We start from the raw sequence: 9,802 nt of genomic DNA, 5'->3' as shown, positions 1-9,802 counted from the left end.
CAAGGTAGAAATATGACCTCTGATCATATCTCAATAGATCATTTGTCAATTATGCAAGGTGTAATATAATTTTTTTTAAGAATAACATTTTTTACCAGTTTATAAAAGTTTTTAGACACCCAAATTATATTTTGATTTTAATAGATCATTCGACAAGGTGGGGGGGGGGGGGGGAGAACAGTTTATATTTGAGTTTGTTTGGGAGTGGGGGTTCCAAGTCATATATTTGACAATTTTTTAATGTAATTTAAAATAAGACTAAGCCATACTACAGTCATGAACATGAACAGTATAGAACAAAACACAAACTAATACATGTACATGTATATATACATAGGAAGTATTACAAAACAGCTGATTGATCTATATATGGGTTCTTAAATTGAATCATATATCATGAACATTGTACTGGCCAGTGAAATGAGGAAACTGGTACTTTTGTAAATGCGTCTTTATTTTCTTTTGGAGGGTGACAAAACATATAAGATGTATGACGAATGACGAATGACGAATGACGAATGACGATTTACTACAAAAAATAGAGAAAAAATATTGTAAATAAACTAATTCAAAAAACACACACATACAAATTCATCCTTGACAATGATGAAACGTATGACTATCTGATGTATCAGTATAACCTAATTCAATTAGTCACAATAAGATATGCATCTAGATATATAAATCTGAAATGCTCTAGCAAAGTTTGGCGACAGAAAAATGTAAACAAAGAGGCATAACTCTAGACAACCAAATGATATCATACATGTTGCAAATGGAGTTACCTCCCGTAATATATCAATTATAAACCTAACATAATCCAGCGAAGTTGCACACATGCCTCATAATTACATATAAGTACCTCTATATAGCTTTATCAATATATCATTAATTATGACCTTGAAATATCCATGCATATGCATAAATAGTAACTTTATACCTACACTAAAGTATGAGAATTATCAGAATTATCAGATGTACTGTAATATAATTCTACTGCACAATGTACATATGCATTGGAAAACATTCTAACAATATACATATATCATAACACTCACCAATTAAGTAGTTTCCTCCATAGAAAAGTACATTCAGTACAAAATGATTGAAGACATGAGCCCGCCTCACACAAGTTCACGGGCTCTACACACAAAAAATATTGAGCTCAAAAACTGATGACGTCAGATCAGGTATGACTAACTGCAGTACCAGCATAGATATGACTAATTGCAGTATTGGCGGTAACAACCCAGCCCCCTAATTGTGGAATGAATATGACACAATTACGTCGAAAATACTCTACATCATTAAGTTACAAACAACCTAGTTTTTTTATCAAACTTGTGTCTTCACTAGCAATTGTTCCTAGAAAATGTCAACAATGAACAAACATTCAATGATCACAAATAATAATACAGAAATTTGCACAAGTTCGTAATAATCAAACAGTTCTAACAATCTCCTTCTAGAATCCGGCAGAGTTTATCAACGGGGCGGATCAGAATATTTGTCGCAGTTTTAACTTTAACTTGTCGCACAAGTCCGTTGCAGTCCGGTATAGTTTCACAAATAATGCCCATAGGCCACGAATTTCTCGGAGAATTAGAATCGACTATTAACACAACATCACCAATTTGCAAGTTCCGTTTGATTTCGTGCCACTTCTGTCTTTCTTGTAAAAGTGGTAGGTATTCCCGTACCCATCTATGCCAAAACAGGTTTGCCATATATTGAACTTGTCTCCACCTTCTCCTGTGATAGATGTCGTCCTTATCAAAAACTCCTGGAGGCAGGTTCGGCTTCCGCTTCATTAAGAGCAAATGGTTTGGTGTAAGTGGTTCCAAATCAGAGTGGTAATCTGTATTCTTTGTGATTGGTCGATCGTTGATCATATATTCGATTTCACACATCAGGGTATTAAGTCCTTCGTCGTCCAAGGTCTGTTCCCTTACAACGCTGTTCATGGCCTTGCGAATAATTCGAATGATTCTTTCCCACACTCCACCATGATGTGATCCAGCTGGTGGGTTAAACTGCCAGTCTACATTCTTCTGTAACATTGAATTTTGAATCTGGTGTTGATTCCATTCCTGTATGGATCGGGCAAGTTCACGTTCGGCACCAACAAAATTAGTTCCATTATCAGAACGTATCTTCGTAACTTGTCCCCTTCTGGCAATAAAGCGTCGCAAGGCATTTATGTAAGAATCAGTGTCTAATGAAGCTGCTACTTCCAAATGTACAGCTCGACTTGCCAAGCAGGTGAATATTACGCCATAACGTTTCACACGACTTCTCTTTTGTTTTACTTCGAACGGTCCAAAGTAATCGACTCCTACTCTGCTAAATGGTGGTTCATCTGGAACGATACGATCCTTTGGTAGATTTGCCATCTTCTGCTCTTCAACTTTCGACTTGAATCGTCTACATGTAACACATCTTGATATCAGCTTCCTGATAGCTGACGGAGCATGGATAATCCAATACTTTTCTCTTAACTTTGCCAACATATGGTTTCTACCACTGTGCATCAGTTCTTGGTGAATTTGTCTAAGAATGATAGTTGACACGTGATGATCTTTGGGTAGAATAACTGGATGTTTCATCTCTGCTGGAATACTTGACTGGTGTAGTCGACCGCCGACACGTAAAATTCCATCATCCAAAAATGGATCCAAGTTCCTGATTCTACTTCTACGATTCACATGAGAGTTTCCTGATGCAAGAGCATTGATTTCTGTGTCAAATTCTTGCTGTTGAACAAATTTCAGTATTGACTTTTCTGCCTCTTTAAGGTCTTGGTGCGATAGAACACTCTTATCATATGATTCTTGTAATATTGGACTAGAATTGAGTCTTTTCATGTTCACACGCCTTAACAATTCTTTCCGCACTTTCAGAATCCATGCCACTGTTCGTTTCAACAAGTACCACGAAGAATAATGTTGAATCAACTTATTAACACACTCTGTAGAATTGTCTGAATTCTGTTGCTCTGCGATGACTGCTCTGACGTTAACTCTTTTCACCTCTGGGTCATTGTCCAATAATTCTGTATCAGCGATCTCCATTGGATGTTTGGGCCACTGATCCTCTGGTTCCAATAAAAAACTAGGGGCCTTGATCCAGTTTTCTTGCATGATAAGGCTGTTGGCCGATATACCTCTTGATGCGTAATCAGCTGGGTTGACTTTCGTGTTAATGTATCTCCAATTGCTTGGCTGCGATCCTTCATGTATCACTGCTAGTCTGTTAGCTACGAAAGTATGAAATCTTGCCGTTCTGTTCTGAATATAACGTAATACTGCCATACTGTCGGTCCAGAATATAACGCGATCGATGGGCATGTCTAGCTCAGTCAGTAACATCTTGTTGGTTTTGACGGCTATTGTAGCTGCAGTCAACTCCAGTCTTGGAATGGTTGTCTGTTTGAGTGGTGTAACACGAGATTTTCCCATGATGAAGGAACAATGACGTTCTCCGTCTGTATTCTCCAGTAGTAAGTAGGACACTGTGCCATATCCTGTTTCGCTTGCGTCAGAGAAGTGATGTAACTGCGCAATGACTGGATCGAATCCAAAGGGCTTGATACATCTGTTCACTTTGAAGTCTTCTAGTTTCTGGAGGTCCTGGTACCAATGATTCCACTGAATTACAAGGTCATCTGGAATTCTATCGTCCCATCCTAATTGCATCTTGCAAAGTTCTTGAAGGATACATTTGGCCTTGAGTACAAATGGAGCCAAAAATCCTAATGGGTCATATACACTACTGACCATCGACAGAATTCCTCGTCTGGTAAGCGGTTGTTTGTTCAATTCCAACTTGAAGTTGAAGAAATCAGACTCGACGCACCACTGGACTCCAAGGGCTCTTTCAATCGGCAAAGTATCACGATCTAGATCTAAAGTCTTAACTTCTTTAGCTCTCTCTGACACAGGTATTGAGTTCATGACATCTCGACTGTTGCTTATCCACTTTGAAATGTGAAAACCACCTTTGTCTAAAAGTCTTTGTAAGTCTTTCACTAATATTACAGCCTCGTTCACAGATTTGACAGACTTAAGACAATCATCTACATAGAAGTTTTTGAGAACGGTGTTAACAGTCTCTTCACTGAAATATCCTTTCCAATCCTGAGCTGTTTTTCGAATACAAAAGTTGGCACAACTAGGTGAAGATGTTGCACCAAACAAATGCACAACCATTTGGTATTCAGTTACACTTTTCGAAGTATCTCCATCTTTCCACCATAGGAATCGAAGAAATGAAGCATCCTGGAGAGGTACACGCACTTGGTAGAACATGCTGTCAATATCACCCATAACAGCTATCTCATCTTCCCGAAATCTGATCAGAGTTCCAATAAGTGTGTTTGTCAAGTTAGGGCCTTGTAACAACTGATCATTTAGTGAAGTTCCCTTGAACTTGGCTGCACAATCGAATACAACGCGCAGTTTATTCTTCTTGGGATGAAATACACCATGATGCGGCAAATACCACACACGTCCATCGTTTTGTTGTAGGTTCTCAGTAGGAACTTGTTGTGCGTAACCTTCACTGATAATTTTGTCCATAAATGCTTTATAACTGTCACAAAATTCAATGTTGTTTTCAAATTTTCGGGATAATGAAATCAGTCTCTGTTCTGCTTGTTTTCTGTTGTTAGGCATTGTAACAGTTTTAGATTTGAAAGGTAAGTCAATGATATAATGTCCTTCCTCAAAATGAACTGACTTTTTTACCAATTCTAGGAAAGTTTTATCTTCCTTTGACGGCTCTGGAACATCATCGATCGCCCGCTCACAAAAGTCATGATTAAACTGGTATCTTATCTGTTCTTCTAATCTTGCATCAATGCGATTGACCGTGACGAATGTGTTGAAAATGCCATTTTCTGGAACTGTGTCGATTGGTCCATTGATAACCCATCCAAGGATAGTCTTCATAGCGAATGGACCATTGTCTTTACTAGGAATTATGTCCCATGGTTCCATTGCTTTAGGAACATTGACACCAATTAACAAACCGATATCACTATCTATTGGTATTCTGTCAATGTGAATGTCACTTAAATGCGGCCATCTTTGAAGGTCCTCCAGTGAAATTATGTCTTTCCTGGACACAGGTAATTCTGGTTGTGTGTAAATAGGAGGTAGATCTATTTGATTGTCACCATTCACGTCAGTTATTTCAAGTCCAGAGAGAATATAACAATTTTCTGTCTTCTGTTGTCCCATGGTTGTCAGATTTAACAAAGTCTTTTTGCCTTCAATGTGAAGTAAGTTTGCTATTTTCTCTGTACAAAATGTTGCTGTACTCCCTGAATCCAAGAAAGCATATGTATAAATGTATTTGTCACTGTTTCTTGATTTCAGTCGCACTGGTATAATTGGAAGCGCTTGCCTCACAAGTTCCCCAGCCCCCATATGCGCTGCCGAAGACACAGATGCTGAAGGTACAGACAATCTGTTGTTGTTCTGGTCCGGAGGTTCAAAGCTCTGTCGAGGATCCAAGTGGAGTATAGAAGGATGACATCTCTTACAATGAATACAATATGACTTGCGTTGACAAACTCCCTTCTGGTGTCCAGATTTTAAACAAGAAAAGCACAGTCCTTTCATTTTTAAAACTGCATATCTGTCTTTCAGAGGAAGTTTCATAATGTTCTTGCACTCTTCCAAGGAATGTGACGAACCTTCACAATAGATGCATGGTTTCACAAAAGCACAAAATTTTGGTTTGTATTGAACAGCAGCTGTGTGATTTTCTGTAGATGAATGGGACTCCATAGTTTTTGTAGCAAAGTTCCGGCTCGGTCTTGAAAATGTGTTCACTCTTTCATTCTGTCGTTTTGGTGCACTTGAACTAGAATTCATGACTTCTTTTCCATAGATAGGGTCATTCGCCTTTTTAGCTTCTTTGCGGACGAAGTTTACCAAGTTTTGAAATGTAACAGCTTGTTTTCTGTCTTTAAGCTCATACACCACATTTCGCCACTTTTCTTGTAAGTAGAATGGTAGCTTCCTAATTAGAAGTTTCATATTTTCTGAGTATTCAAGAACTCGAGCACTGTTTACGTTATTCACAGCAAATTGACACTCGGTTAAGAATATTGCATAAGAGTCTAATGCCTTCGAATTGTCTGGTTTAATTGCTGGCCAATCCAACGCCTTCTTGACATAAGTATGAGCCACAACATCTGGATCACCATATCGATCCTTAAGTTCATCTAAAGCTTGTAGGTATCCTCTTTCTGCATCCAAATGTGAATATCCAGTTACTATTCTGTTAGCTTCACCACTGGTAAATTGAAGAAGAAAGTTCAAGCGCTCTTCATATGAACTGGTGTTAGCGCACACTTTGGTGTTGAACTGTCGGATAAATCTTTGGTAGTCCATTGGATTTCCTTCAAACTTTTGAATGTCAGCTTTAGGTTTGTTGAGCTCTCTTGCAACTGTAAATAGATCATCTGTGTTGTGGTGATTTTCTGCAGTTGTAAACGTTGGCTCTGACAGATGAGAATAAACTTGGGTCTGTGGTTGACGACTTGTTTCATAACTTGAAACAGGCACATATGGTGTACTGTGGCGTGTTATTGTTGGCACATATGGAATACCAGGTGTCATTGTACATGTAGATCTGTTAATGTGGTTAACTGTTTCACATGTTGGTAATGGTCTTGAAACAGACGAAAACACCGGTGCATATGGACTCAACTTTGACTGCTTCATAGATGTAGACACATGCATGATGGGATCCTGTATTGATGTTGTCACTGTTGATAAAGGAAGATGAATGTCACCCGCGGCCTCTGACAGACGTCCCACTTCCAGATCAGCTTTTTCCAGTTGTTCGATTATTTTAGTTCTCTCATCACATATTTTTAAAGCTGTCTTTATATCCAGTTCTTCTTCCTTCAATTTCAACTGTAATTTGGCCTCTTCTATCTGTTTTTTCTCTTGAAATGATGCCGCTCTGGCCTTTAATTCCGCTTTTCTTTGACTTTCCTCCAACTTCGCTTGCGAATAACTGCTCTTGCGACTTCCACTAGAACTCACGGAATTGTTATCAATCACAACACTTTTTGAATGTTTTGTAAACCAGTCCTCTACAGAACTTTTCAAATCCATAAGGTATTCATCCCTCTTCTGGAATCTTTCTTCATCAGGGACCTGATCACTGGTAGAAAGCCAAGCCCGTACTTCATCCTGAGACACTAGAAATTCTTCGTATTTATCGAGCCATTCACTATACGCTCTTCTAATCGTTTCTTTATCCTCTGATGATAATAATAATTTCTGTAAGTTGTCACTAAGTGTCAACAGTATTTTGAAACACCTTTCTCGGTTTTTATTTTTACTTTCCAGGGTAAATTCAGCACCTTTTTGAGTCATTTTCCTACTTCGTTCACTCCTACGGTACTGTTCTATCTTCTCACCCTCCATCCTCCTCCATCATCTACTTAATTGTAAATATTTGTACTGGCCAGTGAAATGAGGAAACTGGTACTTTTGTAAATGCGTCTTTATTTTCTTTTGGAGGGTGACAAAACATATAAGATGTATGACGAATGACGAATGACGAATGACGAATGACGATTTACTACAAAAAATAGAGAAAAAATATTGTAAATAAACTAATTAAAAAAACACACACATACAAATTCATCCTTGACAATGATGAAACGTATGACTATCTGATGTATCAGTATAACCTAATTCAATTAGTCACAATAAGATATGCATCTAGATATATAAATCTGAAATGCTCTAGCAAAGTTTGGCGACAGAAAAATGTAAACAAAGAGGCATAACTCTAGACAACCAAATGATATCATACATGTTGCAAATGGAGTTACCTCCCGTAATATATCAATTATAAACCTAACATAATCCAGCGAAGTTGCACACATGCCTCATAATTACATATAAGTACCTCTATATAGCTTTATCAATATATCATTAATTATGACCTTGAAATATCCATGCATATGCATAAATAGTAACTTTATACCTACACTAAAGTATGAGAATTATCAGAATTATCAGATGTACTGTAATATAATTCTACTGCACAATGTACATATGCATTGGAAAACATTCTAACAATATACATATATCATAACACTCACCAATTAAGTAGTTTCCTCCATAGAAAAGTACATTCAGTACAAAATGATTGAAGACATGAGCCCGCCTCACACAAGTTCACGGGCTCTACACACAAAAAATATTGAGCTCAAAAACTGATGACGTCAGATCAGGTATGACTAACTGCAGTACCAGCATAGATATGACTAATTGCAGTATTGGCGGTAACAAACATATTATATTATTGTTTCTTTGTTCAAGGCATTTAAGATGGTATGTAGGTCATGATCCCAAGTGCTCTTCCTGAAATTATTAAATATCATCAAAACCATTGAGATCCCCACCTTAATCCAAAGATATTATTCCTCCTTAGGTCATGCAGGCGCATCAGATCATTATGGCATGTAAGTCATGACCCTAAGGGGTCATCCTGACCCCCTTAGAATCAGAAAATGTCAATTATCTTTAAATTATTGATGTTTGATGATCCTGTCTCTATTTAATCTTTATTATTAAGTCTCCCAAATGAAATTTGGAGACTTATTGTTTTTGTACGGTTCTTAATACGGTTCATGTATTATTATTCATCTTCTTTTTCTTCTTTCCTGCTCTGAACTTGTTTCTCAAAGATGGCTGAACAGAATTGTACAAAACTCTAGGATATGATAGGCCTGCATGTAGTTGTGCACCCTGGTTTGATTTTTCTCATTTTGGGTTAGACAACCACTTTTCGGGGGAGGGGGGGAGGGGGGTGTCAAAAGGGTGGGGGGTCTAACAGTGAACCTTGTAGGAAGAATCGTAGACTCTATTGTAAATGGTAACTTGAAAACGGACAAAGATAATAATATAGGGTTTTCATAATCATATATTGGCTGTTACTGGCAATATATAGGGTTTATTAGATCTGACCCCTGGGGTCAATTCCCCACCCCCAAGGAATTTGAAATTACCATATATCTCAGAAACTGTTATAATCATGACCCCTAAACCATATATATTCATGTTTCTGATGTCAAGGAGCATAAAATGTTATGTAGGTCATGGGCCCTGTGGGTGGTCCTGACCCCCTCAAACAGCAAGTCCCTTAATATCTTCAAAACAGTTGAGATCCCCACCCTTAAACCATATATATTCTTGTTCCTTATGTCAAGGGGCATCAAACGGTATGTAGGGGGTGGCCATGACCCCCCTTGAACAGGAAGTGCACGAATATCTCGAAAACGGTTGAGATCCCCACCCCTCCCCTTAACCATATATATTCTTGACCCTTAAAGGGCATCAAAAGGAAAGTACCGGTAGGTAATGGGCCTCAGGGTTAAATTTAATTTTTCAAAACTGTAATGCACATCTATGGAACAGTTCCTATCATATCCCAAGATATGATGTTTCTATCCATTAAATCATAAAAGGAGTTCTAGGATCTATGTTTTTTTGAAGTGATAAACGTCAATTTTCTGCTACTCTTTGACTCCCTGGATGAAATTTAAATTTTGAAAACCTTACTGCACATCTATAGAACAGTCCCTATCATATCCCAAGATATGATTGTCTATCCATTAAATCATAAGAGGAGCTCTTGGATCAATGTTTGTTTTTTTTAGTGATAAACGTCAATTTTCTGCTACTGTTTGACTCCCTGGATGAAATTTAAATTTTAAAAAACCTTATTGCACATCTATAGGACAGCCCCAATTATATCCCAAGAGATG

General features: G+C 37.8%; 1 protein-coding gene across 2 annotated transcripts; it reads right to left on the bottom strand.

Annotated features, from left to right (window-relative positions):
- Window positions 1–404: 404 nt before the first annotated feature.
- Window positions 405–8,318, bottom strand: LOC109617411 (uncharacterized). Of its 2 annotated transcripts, XR_010709284.1 has the most exons (3): window positions 8,135–8,318; window positions 1,059–7,605; window positions 405–529 (listed from the first exon to the last, which is right to left on the bottom strand). XR_010709284.1 is itself a non-coding variant. In XM_066071228.1 (2 exons), exon 2 carries the CDS (start codon window positions 7,446–7,448, stop codon window positions 1,452–1,454), a length of 5,997 nt encoding a protein of 1,998 aa, XP_065927300.1. In that variant the 5' UTR covers window positions 7,449–7,605; window positions 8,135–8,318; the 3' UTR covers window positions 579–1,451. The 2 variants fall into 2 exon arrangements, 1 of the variants encoding a protein (XP_065927300.1); XM_066071228.1 differs by lacking the exon at window positions 405–529 and having other exon boundaries at window positions 579–7,605.
- Between the last annotated feature and the right edge of the window lie 1,484 nt (window positions 8,319–9,802).

Source organism: Magallana gigas, chromosome 9 (assembly GCF_963853765.1).
Source record: "Magallana gigas chromosome 9, xbMagGiga1.1, whole genome shotgun sequence".
Taxonomy (NCBI): domain Eukaryota; kingdom Metazoa; phylum Mollusca; class Bivalvia; order Ostreida; family Ostreidae; genus Magallana; species Magallana gigas.
This window is presented reverse-complemented; position numbering and strand designations above follow the sequence as displayed.